This window comes from Acanthopagrus latus, chromosome 13 (genome assembly GCF_904848185.1).
Source record: "Acanthopagrus latus isolate v.2019 chromosome 13, fAcaLat1.1, whole genome shotgun sequence".
NCBI lineage: Eukaryota > Metazoa > Chordata > Actinopteri > Spariformes > Sparidae > Acanthopagrus > Acanthopagrus latus.
Window position 1 is genome coordinate 8,912,842 of NC_051051.1, and position 22,082 is coordinate 8,934,923.

The window sequence follows — 22,082 nt, forward strand, 5'->3', positions numbered from 1 at the left end:
AATCTCTAGGTTACTTGGCAAACCATAGTTCTCTGTGTAGCACCAGAAAGCCATTAGAAGTTCCTATTTGCAGTTTTCTTTCATAGCTAGAAAGAATGGGGAGTCTAAGTGTCTGCAGGGATGGCTGCCTCTCCATACAGACAGGCTTGAACAACTTGGATTTGGTAAACTGGTGTTTCTGTGCAGCCTGCCCTTCAGAAATCTGGCAGGTCCACTCTCTCTATCCAAGAGACACTTAGCAGCAATAGCGAGAAGCATAATCCAGGAAGAGGGAGAATCTGGCTAGTCAGGTGAGACTGCAACAGCTGAAGAGGACAGTATGTTTACTGGGAGAGCTAAATGTTACAGTCCCCAGTATTAGCACCACCACTAAGCACTCGGAGAAGCCAGAAAATGCAAGGTGGACAAATTCCAGTTGTTGCGGTCGTGCAGTTACATGCAGAAGCATAGATCAAGCTTTTGGCTCAGCCACACTGATCACTGATTGGTCTCATGGAGGAGCGGTAAAAACAAGCCTGGAGAATCTGGCAAAGGTATGTGACAAGGCCTTACTTGCAGCAGCATAAATCTTCTGAATGGACATTGTTTGGGAAAGTATTTCTGTTGTCAAGTGTTGCTGATTGGTTCAGCTAGCTACTGAAAGTATTGCTCTCCACAGCTATCCACTCAAACTCTCAAACAATGTAGCAGACTGTGCCAGTGAATGTCAAGTCTGCTTATTGGGGGAATGCTTCCACCCTCCATGATAATGAATTGCTTGGTTCCAGCCAATCCTATAGCTATACGGTACGTTGGTTCATACCTGAATCACATCAGATGCCATCAGGCCCCTGCTGCTTTAGGCAACATGTTTCAGATCCTGTGAGCTAATGTTTTGAGGGTTGTCCCTAGCAACCAATCAGGGTATCCTGACATCAATCAGTTCTACTAAAATTCTTAGCACTACTTGTCTGCAAATTTGTCCTCTTAGGTGGAAATCGTCCAGCCCTAAATGTCAGTCAGGCTGGGCTAGTGAGGTAATGTCAGTCCTTAAAAGTGATCTAATGTAACTAAAGTTACCCTTTCTACAAGATCTTTCACAAATACTACTAATTTGAAGTATTTGATCAAGTGACTAGAATGGTTACTGTTATGATATGTATAATATGTGATATGTTACTTGAATTAGATGTGGTTGTTGTAACTTCACAACAATCTCAACAATGTGTTGAAGTACCTGCCTTTTAACAACTCATTTTTAACCTTGTGAATAGTTTTGTTCAGGAAGCTGTTGACTTTAGAAATGATGGCTCTCACTGAGACCTATTTCTATGGAAGATTTAACACACACCAATCAAGAATTAAAGTGAAACACAATCCACATTGTTTCATTTACTTCATTTTTATGTATGCATTTAGTGTGTCAAATTAAATCAAATATATTATTATTATTATTATTATTATTATTATTATTATATAGTACACGGGCAGATTTAAGCAGCCCTCTGCTGGACAAGACCGAAATGTGATACAACTTAATAATGTGTCATGAAAAAGTCATGTCACAATGAAAATGGACTCATTCAGAAGACACAAAGCTAAACTATTTCATTTACTTATGACACATTAATGCAGACATGAAAATGAAATACATTGAAAAATATGCATTGTATCTATCTTTATTTATTTGTTTGATTTGTTTTCATTTGGCAATTTTAGATCCTCCATAATATACAAACCTTGAATTAAGGCATTTAAAATTAGTATTCTTATTTAATTTTTAAAAAGCAGGTGGATATAAAACAACCTCATAAGAAAAACCAACATTGAATCAATTACAAGCTAGTAAACACAATATCACATCAATAGATAAATAAAATAGATACATACTTTACCCTGCATTGACCATGTGGAAGACAGTTTAAATAAGTAATAAATTATTCAGTTGTTAAACAGTTAAACATTTTCAAATGCTCTTATTCATGACAAATATTTTTTAGATGGACAGTAAAACAGTGTTGGACTAGTACAGATTTCCTATATAATACACCTAATCGTTCACATACTGTGCTATTATGAGAGTTTAGTTTTTGGAATTTCACTCTTAGAATATCCCCGGTTCAATGGTTTACCATGGTGCTTCAAATGTGATGACTGCAAACCAAATCAGATGATACTTATACTTGTAAGAATATCAGTTGAGGAAGCATGAGAGAGTAATTTTATGTTAGCTGCTTCATTTGTGTTAAGCGTATGCTAAGCTGGGAGCTTACTTGTATGGAGCAGGCACAGCTTGGCTCTTAACTAGAATGTATGATTAAAGGGTTATGCATGCATTTTGCATCCACTGTGCGAATAATTAAGATGCGCAATTAGCCTCAGTCATCCATAGAGGATGACTGCATAGGGTGAAAAGTCATGTGATTTCCTTCGAAGTATTTTGACCTTTTATTTGTAGCAATAAATTGGCCCCATGCAGTCTGAAACCAATGTGATTCCCTGTAAGCTGTGATGGTGTGAACAATACCAGGACCCTGAAAGGGTAAGCAGCTAAATGGAATTCAGACATCACCGTCACCAAGTTCTGTCCATTAAGAATTCATGTGAATGCGAAGAATCAATTTGAAACCAGCCCATTCTCGAATTACAAATGAATGGTTGAAATACTTGCTGAAATCTTGAGTGACTTTCATCTGTAAATGTTCAGGCGTACTATATGCAGTGTATACTGGCCACTATTAAAAGTGTGCAAGCATGTTTACATTAGGCTTGTGACAACTGGTTTTGTTCATGCACATGTAAGGAGCCATTGTATGGTTTATACTCTTACATGTATATGTACCAAGTGGAGGTGAACGGCACGTAACATCCACAGAAAGACAAAAACATTCCTGAAGCCTTGGCAGTGACGGGATGTTTAGTGAATTTCCATTGACAAAATGCACAGTGAAACTCATGATGACAGCAGAGAGCCAAAATGAAACAGAAAAATGACCATCAATGCAGAATGGGGGCAACATTTGGCTCTAAATAGCATCGTGCCTTTCATGGTTACCATTGATTTCTGTCAAGGTCACTGAAAATAAAATATGTCATGAGATCAAAGTTGTATAACGTATTATATTACACCAGCATTGATGATCTAAGTGTAGATGTCTGGTCAGTGAGCTCAATCCTCATATGAAGTTGCAGAAAGGAAACAATGATTTTGTGTTTTGTGTTTCCTTTATTTTATAATTGACAGCAAAAAAATAAAAAAGTTTTTCATTAGAAAATATAATCAAGTCTAAAACTATGTGCGTACCTGTGCCAGCTTCATCATCATGTGGGCAAAGACATGAAGGAACCCAACAATAGCATCCCACAGCCTGCTGTGGGCCAGAGACTGCTGGTTTCCAGTGCATGGGCCCTGAAGAGAGACACTGTGTGTTATATACATGGTAAACAACTCAGCAGCTGGGGTAAATGCATAACTTATAAAAATGGTACCTGAATGTATTCAGTTAGACTGTTGAAAATCTGTTTTGCCACTGTCATAGCTTTGGAGAAATTCTTTTTGCCCGGGTCATCAATGACGTCCTTGCCAGAGTAATACCAGTAGAAGTCACTGATGGACTCCTTGATTGAAAAAAATGAGAGGTAAGTATAGTATTCTCATACCATTAAAATGCCACTGAACATTTCTATCAGGATTTTACTTTTGGGACATGAATCCCTTCTTAATTTAAATTATTTTATACAGGATACTTACAGTGTCTACCAGAGCTACCAAATGACGAGCCTTTGGAGACTACAAAATGACTGGACTGGAAATGATCGAAGGCAAAGTTGCTTTGCAAAGCTGGACCAAATATGTATTATTTGTAACAATATAATCCCTGAAATTATCTTACATTTAAATTTTTCATCTTTGAGATTTGCACCAGCCCTTGACTACATTAAAATTTGCACCTGCAGTCGGAGGAGGTAATCTACAGTGCAGATGATGATGTTGATGGTGGTTGTGCTGCCGATCTGTGTCCGCAAGTAGTTCTGAAAATCTGCATCCAAAAAGAGAATGTTTTGAAAAGTAGCAATGTTGACAATTTCATGAAGTTAATAATGTGGTTTGACTTGAGGGTCAAACACAAGTATGCCTCACCATTATTGTGACCCTCACAAAGCAGCTGCAGAAAGCGGAAGAGGTCACAGGTGAACTCATCATCTGACATCACTTTCTCATCTAGAAAAAGCAAACAATGAAATATTGAATCACATCTTGAGATGAGGTTGAAGACTTACGCAGTGGTAAAAAGTCTTATTGGTAATTAACTGGAACAGTCTGCCTGAGTATGAGCAGTGTGACAAAAGCAAATAAAATTGATTGCTGAACTTACCGTCATCTCTCATTGGATTTTAGCAATCCAGTAATAATCACTGGATTTAGTAATCACTGGATTACTAGTGGTTAGTAATCACTAGATTACTGGTAAACAACCATTACTAGAATGTTGCTTTTTTACAATCAGTGAAATAATGAGTCATGATAAACTGTAACAATAGTATTATTAGAGGCTGACCAAATGGCTGTGGTCTGAGAATGGTGTTATATATATCAAATAAACACCAAACAAACAGGTGGCATCAACATCACATGCATACAGTTAAAGTAAAAACAAGTCTTGCAGCGAAAAAGTAACACAGAAACATATCAGACATAAACTCAACATGTATAAACTAAGCAGACGATAATGTGAAGTTGTACAGATAGAGAGGTCAGACAGGTTGTACAGACAGACAGGATTAAAGTTAAAACAGCAGTACTGAGGGGTGAAGTGGTCATCTGGATTTTTAGTGGTGGGCTGATCAATCAACCTCCTAATGTTTTTTTTCTAACCTTTTTTAAATCAAACATAAACAAAGTATAAAAAAGTATGGCTACTAAGTATCAAATCAGCTTTCATCATCATGTCTTTAAGATCACTGCACCATTGTAAAATGTTCTACCTAAATGGACTTTATTTCATGGCCCTTTTAAAATTCCAGTCCACCTCTGGCTGTAATTAATACAAACACAGACACAGAGTCATGCAATAAACACAAAATTGCCTTAATGCAGCAGAGTTAAATGTCAGAGAGATTGGGGCATTGTCCATCAAAATGTTGAAGGGTAGGTATATAAGTGATGTATATAAAAAAAAGGATGACACATTCTGAAGCAAACAACTTCTAATGGACTAGCACTTTGATGGAACTTTTTAAACTTTCAAATCAAGCAGTCCTATCCCATGGTTTACAGAGTTGTGGACATTTTCCGATTCTAAGAATCATAACAATGCAAATGCGGAAGATTCTTTCAGCCTACACACATTACTGCCTTCTATTGTTGATTGTTGATGTTTGGCTCTGAATGGACAAAGAGGTTAAACGTAAAGCTACGTTATTGTCACTGTCTTGCACTGAATTGTGGGTCAATATTAATCTACATCTGGGGACATTTCAGATTTCTTTAACTTACTTGAAAAACACTAACCGAGGCGGATTCTACTCTGTTTATAAAATGGTCCTCGAGACAATTACATAATTTGGTAACAACAAAGAGCCACATTAGCTGTTAAAAATATAAGTGAACATGTTTTTGTTTAACAATAATGTGGTGAGATGGGTCACACATATTCTGGTATTGAAAAGATGTAGTTTTATAGTGTAGACTGTTGTAGTCTGAATTTTGAAAGAACACTAGAAGTAGTAATATATATGCATTATGGATTCAATCTATTCTTTAATTCTTGAATGCATTAAAACTCATTGTGCATGTGCTTAATTAATAGGTAATCTTGAATTTAAAAGATTCAGTTCAAGAGTATGTATTTCTGTTAAAAATCTACCAGAATATGCTATATTTTTTCTATTGTTTTAAAAGTTTTTTTCAAGCTTGATGCACTATCATTATTAAGAGGGACTGCAGTGTCAACAATGTTTGTAGACATTTTAAGACTAACCAGCATCTCTATAAATAACGTGACTGAAAAATGGCAAAGACATATGAATGTTGTGAATGGCCCCATCACTGTTCATGACAGGTATTTTTCATGAAGGTTCCACTCACACCTCTAGTAGATTTCATGAGCAGAATAGACCAGATTCCATTCATCGCCTTTTAAAATGAACAAGAAAATATGAGGAGGAGCACGAGCTATGAACATGACAGATGGACAGAGGCATCCAATCCTCTCTTGGTGGAAGTTCAGTGTTAGAAGAGGTGATGGAGCGAGAAAGACAGGGGAGAGAAAGAGGAATAAGAGAGCAGAGAGGCAGATGGACAGAAACATGATTTACCCCGATCTAGGTTCAAGTCTGAGGACCATGAAAGGAGGGACAAGGGAGAGGTGGCAGTGATCGTGGGGAAGGGAGAGAGGATCAGTGTGTTGACAACAGTAGAGGACTAAGAGATGAGGAGGGGGAGATTAACAACATTCCATGGCAAATTCATTCAGGTAGAACTTGTAATGAACCTCCAGAATTAGATGACAAAAGAGTAGGTGAAGCCCAATCATCAAGTCAAACTACTGGACATACTACAGAAAAAACTAATTAAAGTTAAATAAAATGCTTAAATCTAATCATTTAAAATGATTCAAGTGTTAATAATATCTAATGTTAGGAAATTAACATTCAACTAAATTAAAATTTGTACACTAAATGTCAAAGATGACAGATGAATTATTAGATGCCCAGACTGTCTTAAATTCATCTTTTAATTCATGTTTTATTTTAATTGATTAATTGATTCTCTATGTTATGGTGATGAGGCAAATACCTTACTTACCATTTCTAATAAAAAGCACTTGACCATTGACTTTTGACTATTCTGACTCACTACACTGTAAAATCTGATACTGGACAGAACAGAGCTGTCCACTCCATAATTACCCCTCCACAGCATATGTGATGACTTGACTCTAATCTACATACACACAGAATGAACCTACTTGGGATTTTCTGGACGCACACAGTACTAAAGTCAAGGGAATACACACACATCTCTTGAAAGTTGTGGTACAATGAATGTCAACATTTAGTAGTCACTGACTTTTGATCTGTTGAACTGTCTGCACAATATTTCGACAAACCCTTCGGATCTACTATGAATGTGTTTACTGTGTGATGGCACACAACGAACAGCAAAGCAGTCACCAGAAAATTCAGACAAATGTGTGCCATATTGTGTAATGAGATGAGTGAGGTGGAGTATTTAACAGTGTAATGTGTGGCCTCAAATAATGGAGCTAATCTAATACGGGATGACATTAAACAATTACTGCATTGCATGAGTACAGAGACTTACTGGTGCCTTCCTCTGAGACCATGCCCAGTCCCTCTGCCTTGTTCTGCCTCTCAAAAGCATTTAGGTCCAGGACACTGCAGAGAAAATACAAATATTTTAAAATGTGCACTCCCCACTCTTTGAATTAAGTTATTTTACAATTCAAATGAAAAAAATTGAATTCATGTACAGTATTGAAAACTGACCAGCATGTCTGCATCAATGCTTGCACACTCAGAAAGAAGCCAACATCCTTCTTATCCCTCAAATACTCCAGCATTTTCTGTTGAAGGATGAGAATATAATCAATTAAAAGTGTTACTTTAAAAGGTAACCACGTAAAGGTTTTTGTTCAGAACACATACCCTTTGGACCTCACTGTTTCCACCGTTCAAGATAGAGATACCTAGCTTGAGGGTTGTAGTCACCATTGGGCCAGTTTCACCTGTATGAAAAAATTGAAGCCGTAAAGTTAGCAAGAACAAACTCAATCAAAGTGCAGGTAGGGTTGAAGGCAGAAAGTGTTGACTGAAGATGGGGAGCCAAACTACCTTTGCAGGCACTGATCATTTGCAGGACCATTTCTGCAGCACCACGATTATGAAGTCTAGACTGCTGGTACAAGAGCCTTTGTTTCTCCATTTCTTTTTCCTGCAGCGGATGCAAACATTATGAGCATTTGTCGCTGTTATGTTTGTCAGAGACAGAGAATTTAAATAGATAGAATGGACTCAGTCGGGTTCAAGTATTCAGTGGCAGACTTCAATACACCAGGATTGGGTTGTGCCAACTACCTATAAATAAATATCATAAAAAAATACTTGTAAATCTGTACCTATAAATCTCTACATGAAATCCCTCCTTAGATCTTGGTAACTACTAGTTCCAAACTAGTGACTTATTGAACCAGGTAAAAATGAGGAAGAGTCTGGGCCAGTAAAGCAAGCCTAATGTATATATATAAAAAGGTTTGTCCATTCTATTGATTCATATTCTCAATTTCAATCCACATTCACTCTCCTTTCACTCAAGTCCCTAACTTTTCACCTTATCAATGTCTAATCCACTTACCTTCCATTCTTCACACATAGTGTATATACATGAAAAAATCTTTCAAGAGAAAATACCTATTCATTGTTAAGTTTTAAATAAATTAAGTTTAGTAAAGTAAGATTTTCTTACTTTATTTTCTCTTTAATGTGCAGTTATGTTGTCCTTTCACAGCCATTTTTGTTATTGCAGTCTATTTAGACACCTGTCTGCCTCTTGCACACATTCTTTCACCCCACTTTATTAGTCATGGAGTTGTTACACTACTTCTTCACGTTTGCTGGGTGAAGCAAGCGTTAGACTACAGGAAACAGCCCCACTGGCTTAACATTTTAGCCATACAGTTTACCAAAGTGTCTTGATTTCAGTATCCCTGCAAATAAGATACTTTGGACAAGAGCTGCAATCCCACTGTATCAGAGATATTTCTTTGGCATCTCACAGTATTGTGCCTTTGCCTTGAGAAATGGTTTGAAATATTCACGCAAAATACATTTCTGCTTGTGCTACTGCACATGGAAATCAACTAAGAATGAATTGTCTTTTATAAAATAACAATGGCAGTCATAAATGAATATCTCTGAATCCAGAGGACAAACTAACATTCCTCTGATCAGCCACATCACAAATCAACTTGTAGCAACCCACATCCTGACCCAAACAACCTCCCCACCCTGCCACCCCTCCCTCCCTCCCTCCCAAACATCCCACACTCCACCCCCCTCCCACCCACCCACATATGCCTGGCCATGCTCTACCCACTATGTGTCGGCGTGGCTGGACCTACAACTAACACTGCAGTCCTGACTTTCTAGTGAAACCTGATAATGAACAATGCATTATACAATGTGTGTGAACAGACTTTTAAAACTCTGACTATGTGTATGAATATATAACTTTAAACGTTGTTCTATACTGGCTTTCACTGTAGTCTGTCAGTATGCTATGTGAGTGGGGGAAGGGCACATTGATCAGTAGCATTCAGTTAATAAAGACCGGTGTTATGAGGGTGAGAGGGATTACATGGAGCAATGGAGAAAGTGACAGAGAGAAAGACAAATGGGACAGCTATATAAACTGGGAGGAATGACATCACTAGTCAATGACTTTGTGTTAAATCACATTCACTGACATTTCCAATAGAGCTTTGATTTTTTAAATGACATTTCTAATGTCTAAAATTTTTGTGCAGTCTTTTAGCATGTCTAACTCCCCAGTTTGACATAAGCCCTCACATGAAGGCATTTGTTGAAATCCATTTATATTTTTTAGTAGTTTAAAGCGACAACACGCGTGGACAAAGCACAAGGTTTATGGTCAAACAAACAAATATCTCACTGGTGTTTCTTAATAGTTCAGCTCTTGTTGCTTCAAACAGTGAAGTTAGCACTGGGTGTATCAATGAGTGCAGTGTGTGAGTCTAATAAAACCTGATACAAGGAATGCAGTAAAGGCGTGCATGCTGGCAGCTGGTGTTGCCTTTCAGAATAACCATAAAGTATAAAAACCTTGCCAGTCCACTCCAGAGGAACAGATAGTGTGGTGTCACAGGCTGCATTAGTCTTAGGCATTGCTTTGATTGTGCCTTATAGCATCCATTAAGCTGAGTTGATAATTGTTTTTAAAAAGTGAGTTAAAATTAGTGTGTTTTGATCACTGTTATTATTGTTGTTGATGTTAAATTACATTAGGTTAATTCAGGCTAATTAGACCCAATCCAGAATCAATGCACAAAAAAATATAGGAATAGAAACAGGTCTTGGAGTGCTTGTCAGAGAAGTTCCAAAGCCTTTTCTCTCGAATTGTTATGGGATTTGAAAAAGAGGTTTTTTTTTTGTTTTTGTTTTTGAAGTTCATTCCATGGAATATCAGTCAAAAGGTTGTTTTGAAAAGATATCTCTTTTTTTTTTTTTTTTCCAAAAATCACATCTTTTATTGTTCATGCTGATATTAATCAAACGGGGTTTATTCATTTTAAGAAAGGTTTTTTGGAATTAACTCATATGTTAACTAATACAATTAAAAAAAAAAATCTGGATTGGAGCTTTGAGTTTTCTAAATGAAGCAACTCACAATGAATGAAGCACAACATAGAAACAGAAGAGACAGAGCACAGACACAACAGAGAGAGGTACTGAGACAAAGAGAGAGATGTGGTTGTGAGGTAATGTTCCGATGATGAGGTCACTCAATGCATTGAGAGCTACCGCTCCTCTGTGTTCCTGGTCCCTAGCCCCTGGTCGCCCATTACCAGTTCTGACTGTCGCACCTCAAAGGGCAGCTCATCCTCAGCATTTTCCACCATTTCCTCTCCCCCTTCTTCTTCCTCACCAATATGGCAACTCTAAAAAATATCAGAGGAAAGGGAAAAATTATGAGCTTTTTAAAGTACATTTTTCACAGAACAAACCTCAACTTGTAGCCAACATCCAATGACTCACCTTTGCCATAATGTCAGCATATGCCATATAAAGATGATCTGTATCGAGTTTACTGAATTGGGAAGAGAGAAGACAACAGTAAACAAGAAAAGACACGTTGCCCTGTGTGAACACCACATTTCTAACATTAGTGTGGTTGTACCAGTGAGGACCTGTCTAACCTCTTTTCTGTTAAAGCAGTACGACTGAAATGCAGAATAAGCTGGTGCAGGGGATCCGGCTTTGTTTCCTTTTCCTCTTCTTCATCTCCTTCCTCTTGCTCCATTGCTTTCTGAATTTCAGATTGAGAGGAAGTGTGAGCAATGTCACAGAAAAATAAAAAACAAAAACTTCAGATGAAGTAGATGTGAGATGACACTCACAGATAAGTCATCTATCATTCTGTCTTCAAATGAATAACCCTCAGTGTGAAGCCAGTTGCGTTTGTATCCTTCCAGGAACATGTTGGAAGCTCTGTGCCTGTAACACAAAAGACAAAACAGAATGATCTTGTGTTTGCATTTTCGAACATCTGTCGTAGTTTTTTAGTGAACAGCCCATATTACACATGTAAGCTCTGACAGCTTTCTCACCTTGGGATGTTGTACAGTGGCGTCATCCTAAAGCAAGCAACTACAGCCCTGCGCCTCTGCTTCGACAACAGTTTGTGCCACACCATCTTCTTGGATTTAAATGGGTGCTCCGTCTATACCAGAGAAGGTAGACATTCATAGTGTGGCCAAAAGTGTTCTTATGCTAACTTCTGAATGTACATCGGGAAAAATTACACTGTAAAAAATGCTACAATAAGTTATCATAACTTGTTTCTATCATTTACTTGTAATTTATATAATGAATTGTGAAATTTCAAACTAGTATAAATGACTTGTGTGAGTTGAAATAACATATAATTGTAGGTTTCTTTGACAAGAAAAAGTAAGTTTTCTCAATGCATTATGTAATGTAGTAAGTTATTTCAACTTGGAGTATCAAGTTCAAACAATAAAAATGGATGAGTTAACAACTAGCATAAATGAATCATGTGAGTTGAAACAACATATAATTGTAGGTTTCTTTGACAAGAAAGAGTAAGTTTTCTCAATGCATTATGTAATGTAGTAAGTTATTTCAACTTGGAGTATCAAGTTCAAACAACAAATGATCATTGAATTGTGTGAGTTGAAATAACATATAATTGTAGGTTTCTTTGACAAGAAAAAGTAAGTTTTCTCAATGCATGAGGTAACATAGAAAGTTATTTCAACTCGGGGACAAGAAAAAGTAAGTTTTCTCAATGCATGAGGTAACATAGAAAGTTATTTCAACTCGGGGTATCAAGTTCAAACAATAAAAATGTATGAGTTAACAACTAGTATAAATGACTTGTGTGATTTGAAATAACATATAATTGTAGGTTTCTTTGACAAGAAAAAAATAGTTTTCTCAATGCATTATGTAATGTAGTAAGTTACTTCAACTTGGAGTATCAAGTTCAGACAATAAAAATGTATGAGTTAACAACTAGTATAAATGAATCGTGTGAGTTGAAATAACATATAATTGTAGGTTTCTTTGACAAGAAAAAGTAAGTTTTCTCAATGCATTATGTAATGTAGTAAGTTATTTCACCTTGGAGTATCAAGTTCTAACAATAAAAATGTATGAGTTAACAACTAGTATAAATGACTTGTGTGAGTTGAAATAACATATAATTGTAGGTTTCTATGGCAAGAAAAAATTAGTTTTCTCAATGCGTTATGTAATGTAGTAAGTTATTTCAACTTGGAGTATCAAGTTCAAACAATAAAAATGTATGAGTTTACAACTAGTATAAATGAATCATGTGAGTTGAAATAACATATAATTGTAGGTTTCTTTGACAAGAAAGAGTAAGTTTTCTCAATGCATTATGTAACATAGTAAGTTATTTCATCTCAGAGTATCAAGTTCAAACAACAAATGATCATTGATTTAGCAACTTGTATGACTTCCCATCCTGAGTTGAAATAAAGCTGTTCTCAAAGTTGAGTTTACTTATGTTTTTAAGGCAGCAATTGAACTCAATATTTTAAGTTTACCCAGCCTAATCATTTTTACAGTGTACATATGATTTACATATTATATGCTGCTGTTAAAAAAAACAACCGGTCACAAAAGCTTAGTTTGGTTCAGATAGCTAGGACTACTCTCTTTTCTTTGAATTATATTTCATGCTATCAGATTGTAGAAAGTCCAATTAACAAATTGATAGATTTATCAAACTACATGGATCTACTACAGTGAATGTGGTTGAGACTGGCCACTCACAAGCTCCAGGTGGTAGAGTACAGCAGATACTTCCTGCACTCTCTTGACAACTTTCACTGGAGCATCAGCATCTTCAGCCTTTCCTGCCATCTCCTTGTAAAGGGCCATCTGCCAGCGCATGGATGGGTTGTCCACCTTTCCGCAACACAGGGATAAGGAGCTCAGTCACTACAAATCCATTTCCACTGTGTCAAATACTGTAAGGTACAACACTATTACACTATTAGCCAGTCCAGGAATTATACCTTGCCCTGGAGATGAAGGTTGTTCTGCAGGAACTCTCTTACTTCTTCATCAGTGTCTCTCTGTAAAGTAAAAAGTTTAGTCCACCATTATCTCCCGAAGAATGGTTTGAGAGGTAAAACTATTATGGAATGGTTACTGTATTATATTAGACAATAGATGTTTACTAGAGTCATTAAAAAAATACCAAAGAGTATCTGATCTTGGCCAAGTTGATAAGCTCCTGATCTGCGGGAGAGCACATGTTGAGACCTATGGGGAGCATCTTTTTCAAGGCAGCCACAATAAGTGAAGTCTGCACAGAGTAGCGATCTCCCCGCCTCTTCTTCTTTGTGCGTTCGGTATCTGAGCCTCCACCCTGAGAAAAAAGTACAATATAGCACAAAGCATTCACAGTATTTCATAAAATGTCACAGGAATGACAAAACTGCTTTGCATCAAACACGACAGCCTTGATTCAATACCACAGAGTCACTTCCATGGATATAAGCCCTCATTACTAATTACACATTCTTTCAAATAATGCTAGGAATGACTCCAACAGCACATAGAAAGATAATACAACTGTTGCTAGTTTAGACCCAAATATCACATCAATATACAGTAAACATAAGATGAGTTTGTCAACACAGTCAGCAGTCATCAAAACCCATAACAAACCTTGATGATTTTTTACGTACTGACAGTTTAACGTCGTCCTACCTTTGAATAACGACTGACTGCAGATTGTTTATTATGCAGTAACAGTACATCTCTCCATGTTGATGGAGACTTTCTATGGGGGTTCTTATCAAACATGCTACTGTGAATAAAGTGCTTATATTTGGATTTCTATTTTACTGTTTCTCCCCAGATATAAAATTATTGTCTCTCTGAGCTCAGACTGGTAAGTAGAGGGAATAGTGAAAATGTGGGGGCAAAGTGGGGATATAGCTGGGAAGCTGAAAGGAAAGGGTCTCATAAGAGAGTAAATCACTGACATTGCATTTGCAAAACATGCAAACAGAAAACATTTTTCATCCAAGTAACAACCCATCCAGCATTCCTTTGACAGGATAAATGGCTAAAACAGACTCAGACGTTTTTGTTTTGTTTTTTCCTCTAAATGTGAATTGAATTTCGTAACAACTTGGTGAAAGATTAAAATGTTAGATGATGTTACAGACCAAAACTCTTGAAATTAGAGTTAGGAAGATTAACAGCAGGCTGTTAAAATCACACAACTACTGTAAAACAAGCTGTCTATGGGATATGTCCCTGTGCTCGCCTCTTGAACTCATGTTCTGTTTCGGTCAGAGTTCAGTCCTTCTGTCATCTGCTCTTTCTGGAGTCCTCCAAGATGTGCAAATGTATGTGAGGGCTTAAAATATAAATGAATTACATTCGTAATATGAATGTTTAGTCTATTAAATACATGCTGAATGAATAAGTCACACGATCGTTCTACTTGAACCATAAAAGTGTAGATAACAGGATTTTACAACTACTAACGTCAACTAACACAAAAGAATAGGAGGCTATTTTAGAACATCAATCAAGAAAATCTAAATTGGGGACTGTATTGATTAGTGATACTGATACTTCTCATACACATATTACTCACAGGAAGTTCTAGAGGCACCTAATATGACCACTTAATCCAAAGATTATGGTGTTGATTATAGTGGCCTTAAAAAAATGTCTAAACTTTTACCTCGCCTTGTGAAAAGTAACAGCTAGATTTTGTAGGTAGGTCTTCTAATCAATTTCCTGGGACCAGAAACACTCAGACAGGTCCACTAAGTTGGAAAAAGAAACGGCAAACTCATTATAGGTATTTGTTAGGATGTCATTGTCTGACAGGTACAATTAAGTTTATCCCAGAGGAATAGTAAAAATGCAGATTATGTTATTTAGGCCAACGGGGTTCTTTCATCAAACAAAACAAAAACGCTAACTAGCATGGGACCATTAGAGTTGTTCACATTACGTTTAGTCATGTTTGCCAACTTCTGTCGTCACTCTGTGACTCTCTCCCAGAGGTCATAGCGACAAGCAATAAAATTAAATGCATTCAATGTATTTCTCTTGGATTAAATGGTGATGGAAACATTTGGGATAATGTAAATACATGACTCAACTAAATATATTACAGGTCTTGTGATTTTTATTTTTATAAATATCTGAATGCAGAAATGTTATCATATTATATGTTTATATAACAAACACTAACACTGCCAGATGTACATAAGCCACTGCTGCTGCTTCAGTTCAGAGCCAGATGCAAGTGTGTTATGGAGGACTAGTTTAGAGGAAACAGAGTGCAAAGCATTTTGGGGAATAATTTAGGTCAAAAGAGTGAATTAATGTGTGGGTTAGGTACATGGTCACTTTGAGCACATTCTAAAGAGGGAACCAGAAATTTACTTCAGTGATGTTAAGCATCAAATCTTGTGTTAGTGTGGACACTAGGGAGTGTAAAGGAAACTAAATGATGGTGTGAAATGATATTTCCAGAGAGGAGAGAAGAAAGAGCACAGAGAAGACTAACATCATCCCCTAGTGGCAAAAAGCTGCATTACAAACGCTACGGGTCAACCATCCTTCAACAAAAAGAAACAAAAGACATACTAGAAGACTCCAACTCAACTATGTTCAAAAAAGAGCAAACTCAGTGACAGGATGATGGCACTGTGCTTTCACTGCCACCTTGGGCTTGGTGTAAAGCCCAGTGCCATGAGCCCAACTCTACAGCTGAGTACTTTCATCAAGCGCCTCCAGACTCCCCCCCTCACACACTGGCAGGACTGGGAATGGCCCGGAGATGGGCCCTGCCCTTTTGTCCAATGATCCTTTATGAGAATAATGTGAATGTCCTCCTAGTGCATATCAACTGCAGTTGTCCCTTATGTATAACTTTACACTAGCTAAAAACTAGAGTATGTAGGCATAAATCAGTAGTTTTGTGTTAGACATGGAGTGATCCAACCTAAGAATGTGTGTCAGATCACAAGTGCAGAGCTTCAGTGAAAGTGGAGACAGTCTCCATCTGTCGCTCCTTTGAAGAAACTTCTGGCTAGGATTTACATATTCTATTAATATAAATAACTCTATATTTATAGCAATGACAAATTCTCAAGTGAGTTTTGTTCCACTCATTAACGACTGCAAAGTATTCATGACTCAGCAGATAGAGCCACATGTACAGAAAAGCAGTCACTGAAATAGTTGTCTCTGGTTATGTCTCTCTGAATGGAATGTGTGTGTTCCTGTGTGTGTCTGGGTGCACAAGTGCATGAGTACACTAGTGTGCATGTGACTTTGTGGGTGTATGTGGATCAGATGTGCCAGTGTGCTGGAGGGGTTGATGAAAAGCTCCCCCAAAGTGAGGTGCCATGCGGTCAGCACAGCGGTCGTGCAGGAACAAAGTCTAACCTCTGAGTCCCCGCCCTGGAAACCCAGCCGCAAACCAAAAGAAGAGGACAAAGGACAGCCAAAGAGAGAATATTGTTAACACAGCTGCTATCGTTTTTAAATTTGCCAATTACAATCAACCCTCCAAAGTAATAGAAGACTTTGCTATTTTTTACCAAGCCCACTAAACAAGAGCATTAAAAACAGAACACAAACAAAATCACAAACTAACAGAAACTTTTAAAATTCTGTATGTGATGCGTAAGTGCCTTTATGTTTTAGATTTCTTTGATGGACTATAGTCAGTCGTACAATATTTTGAATACATGACCATTTATAAATGGACGGTAAAATGTCCAAGTCTGAAAAAATCTTGATAAAAATAAGGGCACCAGAAAGGAACACACACAGTTGTTACACAATATGCCTGATTTGAAATCGACACCAGTCCTGCTGCAGTACTGGTTCTGCCTTTCATTAACTCACCTTGCTCATCTTGCTCTTGCTGTCAGCAGTGAGGAATGACATGTTATTGATCTCATTCATCACCACGAAATTCTGCTCCTCTCGCTTGAAGTTCTACAATAGAGCGAGAGAGAAACAGGATACATGATCTACAGTAAAGGATGTGAGCCACTATAAATAGATGCATTCAAAGGCCAAATTAACTCACATGAGATTTGGACCAGAAAATAAAGACCTCTCCAACCATTCGGAAGAGCTCCTCTGCATCAGGGTCTGGGCATGTCAGCCACCTTGCCCTGCAGCAGCACAAATTACTTTAAGCCTCTCAACAAGCTTGCCTAATGAACAATTTATGAAAAGATGAGTGCATAGTGTTGGAATTCTATCAGAACCAGTTAGGATTCAAATCTTATAAATGTATTGTACCTGTTGTTGTCCACATATCGAATAAGCAGAGGATACAGGGCATACAAGTCTCTGCAGAGGACAGCAAACTCATCACGTATAGTGCCGTCCTCCTCATCCCCCTCTGATTTCCCCTCCATTCGCAAATGGTCCTCTTCAGCCACCACCTTTGAAGTGCGTTTTTTCAGCTTCTCCATTGTAGGGATAAAGTGGGACTTGAGCATTTCTGGCTTTGCTCGGCTGACAATGGGCTGTGAGAACACTAAGAGGGAAAACAAATATAGTCATCTTACCTGTACAAAACCACAACTGAGTGAACTCTGAGGAAAAAGAGTTTAAAACAGTGCTCACCAGCCAACCTCTTCATCCAGGAGGCCTCATCAATACCCAGGTTGTTGACCACAATTTTCATGATGCTGCCCAGCAGCTGATTGAGATGTTCTGATGTGACATCAGTGCAGAGGCGGCTCTCCATCTCAGGGAAGTTCTCAAGTCCTCTCTCCCACCAGCGGGGCAAGTAGTTACACAGCATGGGCAAAGTGATTTCAATCACGTGAGGCATTTCAGTGTAACGAGCCCCAGATTCTGCCAAGTCCCCAATCTCCTTTAGCAGAGCATCCAGCTCTGGGATGTCTGGACATAGTTCCTGGACCTCATTGGGAAGGCCCAAGACTTTGATATTCATAGAAGAATTATTGGAAAGTCAGAAATAAGATTTTGTCTGGCAGAAAACAAATCAGAAAAAAAGAGTAATGCACTCACTGGCTCTCTCCCTGGGTGTCTTTGTGGTGTAGACAGAGAAAGCATTGAATTCATTCAGATGGGGCTCTAAGTAAGCCACTGGCATAGCTGCTGCAAGGTGAGCCAAACACTCTCCGAGAGCGGGCCTTTGCCTGTAAATGTTGAGGAGATGTGCATAAAATTCTCCAAAGTATCTACTTCTAAATTACTTGTAATGTAACTTGTAATTATTGTAATGTGTGCATCTTACAAGTTACCTCTCAACATGTGGATTCTTGACAGTCCCCAGGGAGTAGATGCTGCACATGATGCGATAGCATGACATCTGTAGGTCATCCACTGCGTGCAAGCAACAGGTACAGCAATGTCAAGATGAATTCATATATAAACAACATGGAAAATCAGAAATAGTACTGATGTGAAAGTACTCACGTATGACATCATCTCCAAACTGGTGCTGAGCAACGTGATCAAACAGGGAGGTAAGCACTGGGAGCAGTGCAATGGTTGTGTAGTTAATGTTCTGCGACACTCCTTTCACTTGCTACAAAGGATCATGACTCAGAATAAGTTCAGATGTTTAACAGATAAAGTCAGATAATTAGCAAAAGTCAAGGACAGCAAATTTTTATTAAAATATGGTTTCCTTTTACCTGATTGCCTTTAGATACTTTGCCCAGTTTGAGGTTCTCTACCATCTTCTCTATATCATCAGCAGCACTCTCAAAGAATGACCGCAGCCCCGCTTTCACAATCTCAGGCCCTGACTTCATCACTGTCCTAATAAAGCAAATAAGAAAGATTAGAAGGAAAAACATTTTCATCTTCAAGAGTAATTCTGCTAATTTTAAACCTGGGAGATTGTAAGTCATTTTGTGTTACAGTCAGTTTTGCTTTGAATGAATAATAGTCCGAGGACACACAATAACTCACATGAACTAACCAATTAAGACAGCAGTAGTACAGCAACTCCACTGTTTTGTAAGGTAAAATATCTTTTTCAGTGTAGTCTGGTTGTAATATAATGGCTCTAGTTTCATTGAAAAGAAGTTTACTCTTTACAAAATCATATATCTCTGTGGTGATCCTGTCCATAGTGAAACTTCTCAGCCTTTCAGTGGCAAAAACAATCCCTGTGAGTCAGTACTTTCACTGGTGCAGTTGCCCCCAAGAATTAAGTTGCTATTGCAGCCCATTTAAGGCTGCCAGCTGCGACAATCTACTGGAATCTAGAAATTAGGCCCAGGTTTAAAATATGAGATACATACTGGTGAGACAATTAAAAAAAAAAACTAAACCTTGCATCCAATGAGCGTGCCAAGATGTGAAGACAGTTAACAATTGCTGGAGCATCCGTGCCTGCATGTACAATAAAGTTAGGCTGTTATGAGATCTTTTTGAGAATTCAGTCATCACATATTGTATACGAATAGGAAACAAATGCAGTTGCACTTGCTCTAACCTGGATGACAATATAATACAGCCACATACGAGAAAAACAGAAAAGAGGGAAAAGATTCAGAAAGAAACTGGTATCTTACCAAAGAGAGAAACTCTGTGTCTCACCAGGGCAGACATTTTACAGAAGATACTAAGATGCAAAGCAAAGGGAAGGAAAGGAAAGGAAAAAGCAAGAAAAAGAAAAGGAAAACACTGATAAAATGGGTAAAGAGATAAATGAAAAGAATATAAAACATAACATCTGCGTGTGTTACATGTGAATAAGAAAAAGGATCACCTAGCAATCATCTCCTTCTCCTTATTTGAAGAATGCCCACCACTACCAAGAACTTTTGCGGGTGTCGACAAGAAGTAGAGGCAGTGATTTTTGAAATACTGGTTGATTAGAGGCATCAAGATCTGAGAGGCAGAGTTTTTACATTTAGTATAGCAATGAGGACAAGTTAGGTCTTCAAAATTGTGATCTAGCTTTACACAACAGTCTCACCTTTGCAAAGAACTTTATTTCCTGCTCATGAGGAGACTTTTCCACTCGGCCACTGCTTACCACAGCCTCTGTATTGCAAAAATATGATGGTATCACAATAATGCTGAGAACAACACAGGTCTATCAGATGTCAAAGTATTTGTTGTTCATGCCCCACAGTACCAAGATGAGCGATGAACTCCTGTGCAATTTCCATCCATTTCAACAGCTTCTGCAGGAAACCATATGCAAATCTCTTCTCGATGGATGAGATATCAGACTCCATATCTTTCAGGCCCCTAAGAGCAGAGTGTAACTCTTTGAATTTTGTACTTGCAAATCATAAAACACAATTTCAGAGAGCAACGTTCAAAAAGTAATACAAGTTCAAAATTGGTTCCTTTATAGTCAAGGGTCTATGATCATAAGCAGAAAGCTTTACCTCAAACTAAAAATAATTTGCTTGCTATCTGTTGGTTTGTCTTTATAAACAATATCTTTTGAATTTTTGAGCATTGCTATGATTTGGTACTGCAACAGAATGGTACATCTACATGAATGCATTAATCAGAAACTATGTATGCAGATTAAATGGAAAAAATTAACTCCCTGCTGAATGTGAAATATATAAATTGTTCCACTGTATTATTACCTTGTAACAGCATATCCATTAAGCTGCAGGAACTTGAGCAGCTCATGAGCTTTCTCTCTGTCTCGTGCCTTTTCTTTTGCCGTCAGAGTGTCATAGGGCACCAGCAGGGGATGTGTTCCACCTCCTACACAAACAGAAGAACAGTCAAAACTCTTGATGTAAACAAAATCAAATCTTTGTTCAGGTCCCCCTCTCTATAGAAAATAGGTCCTACCTTTTGCCTGCAGCTCCATCTTTTTCTTCCGCCCCCAGGTATTATGGTAATTTTCTGCCAGTTGCTCTGCCATAGACTATGAACAGACATATATGAAACTCTTAATATTGATCAGATGCTCAGATTATTGCACAGAAAGTTCAAATATTTACTATTTTTACATACGTGCAGATCTCTTGAAAGAGCCATGTGTGTGATATCAATGGGCTGTGGACTGTAGCCATGGCTTGGGTCATAGGTTGCCTAGAACAGAAGGAGTTATCATTATATGCTACACAGTAAAAAACATTTTAAGTATTAGTGCATTCATCAAACTGCTCTATACCTGTGCAGTCTGTGAGATTTTACGTGATGCTGTCTTCTTCTTGTCTGACTCTTCATCATCTCTAGCTTTATCGAGATTCCACTCCCATGCGATCATGGCTTTGATTGACTCTTTAATTGGCCAACGGTAGATCTCTTTGTCCTGCCAGAAAAAGAATGTCAGAGTGATCAGAGGCGGGAACTTGAGGTACTTAAGGTATGTACATGAAGATTCAGTGCAAAGTGTGACTATGAACCTACCTTCTCTGAGAAGGTTTTGTAGGGCCTGAGCATGGGATGGGTTTTTGCATTTTCATCCAGCGCCTCACCATATGACCAGTTATTCTGGATCTGAAACAAACACAACATGTTTTATTGCTGTTATTCATGCTCACAAAAATCCAATGGCTTCCTTCTTACTTGCGCTAAGCCTGTATCCATTTGATATTATAAATCCTATACTTTCTAGCACAGGCTGTTCTGAATAAACCAACAAGGCATGTCGCTCCTGAATTAGCTGAAGAATGGTATCAGAATATTATGAGTGATTAAAATGAGTGAAACACAAGGTTTTACCTTTTCGAAGGCCCATCTATCATGTGTATATTCAGCATATTTGTTGATGAAGGGATCGAGCCTCTCAGGAATGATAGTGCTGTGGTTGGAGGAAGAATCAA

At 37.9% G+C, this 22,082-nt stretch overlaps 1 protein-coding gene across 1 annotated transcript in view; it reads right to left on the reverse strand.

The window, feature by feature from the left end:
- Positions 1-22,082, reverse strand: part of LOC119030801 (ryanodine receptor 1-like) — a 49,623-nt gene that overhangs the window by 7,387 nt on the left and 20,154 nt on the right. The window contains exons 56-90 of the mRNA XM_037118670.1: positions 21,982-22,060; positions 21,667-21,756; positions 21,428-21,568; positions 21,268-21,345; positions 21,103-21,178; positions 20,889-21,012; positions 20,420-20,535; positions 20,258-20,325; positions 20,048-20,169; positions 19,851-19,900; positions 19,608-19,668; positions 18,963-19,089; positions 18,742-18,853; positions 18,567-18,648; positions 18,331-18,461; positions 17,920-18,240; positions 17,590-17,830; positions 17,372-17,459; positions 17,185-17,277; positions 13,493-13,663; positions 13,308-13,367; positions 13,063-13,197; positions 11,349-11,461; positions 11,139-11,235; positions 10,938-11,047; positions 10,777-10,828; positions 10,587-10,679; positions 7,837-7,936; positions 7,651-7,730; positions 7,492-7,568; positions 7,307-7,380; positions 4,121-4,201; positions 3,931-4,019; positions 3,469-3,597; positions 3,284-3,388 (exon numbers count right to left, since the gene is read on the reverse strand). Of these exons, the coding sequence (XP_036974565.1) occupies positions 3,284-3,388; positions 3,469-3,597; positions 3,931-4,019; positions 4,121-4,201; positions 7,307-7,380; positions 7,492-7,568; positions 7,651-7,730; positions 7,837-7,936; positions 10,587-10,679; positions 10,777-10,828; positions 10,938-11,047; positions 11,139-11,235; positions 11,349-11,461; positions 13,063-13,197; positions 13,308-13,367; positions 13,493-13,663; positions 17,185-17,277; positions 17,372-17,459; positions 17,590-17,830; positions 17,920-18,240; positions 18,331-18,461; positions 18,567-18,648; positions 18,742-18,853; positions 18,963-19,089; positions 19,608-19,668; positions 19,851-19,900; positions 20,048-20,169; positions 20,258-20,325; positions 20,420-20,535; positions 20,889-21,012; positions 21,103-21,178; positions 21,268-21,345; positions 21,428-21,568; positions 21,667-21,756; positions 21,982-22,060 (3,766 nt within the window). The remainder of the gene's footprint in view (positions 1-3,283; positions 3,389-3,468; positions 3,598-3,930; positions 4,020-4,120; positions 4,202-7,306; positions 7,381-7,491; positions 7,569-7,650; positions 7,731-7,836; positions 7,937-10,586; positions 10,680-10,776; positions 10,829-10,937; positions 11,048-11,138; positions 11,236-11,348; positions 11,462-13,062; positions 13,198-13,307; positions 13,368-13,492; positions 13,664-17,184; positions 17,278-17,371; positions 17,460-17,589; positions 17,831-17,919; positions 18,241-18,330; positions 18,462-18,566; positions 18,649-18,741; positions 18,854-18,962; positions 19,090-19,607; positions 19,669-19,850; positions 19,901-20,047; positions 20,170-20,257; positions 20,326-20,419; positions 20,536-20,888; positions 21,013-21,102; positions 21,179-21,267; positions 21,346-21,427; positions 21,569-21,666; positions 21,757-21,981; positions 22,061-22,082) is intronic.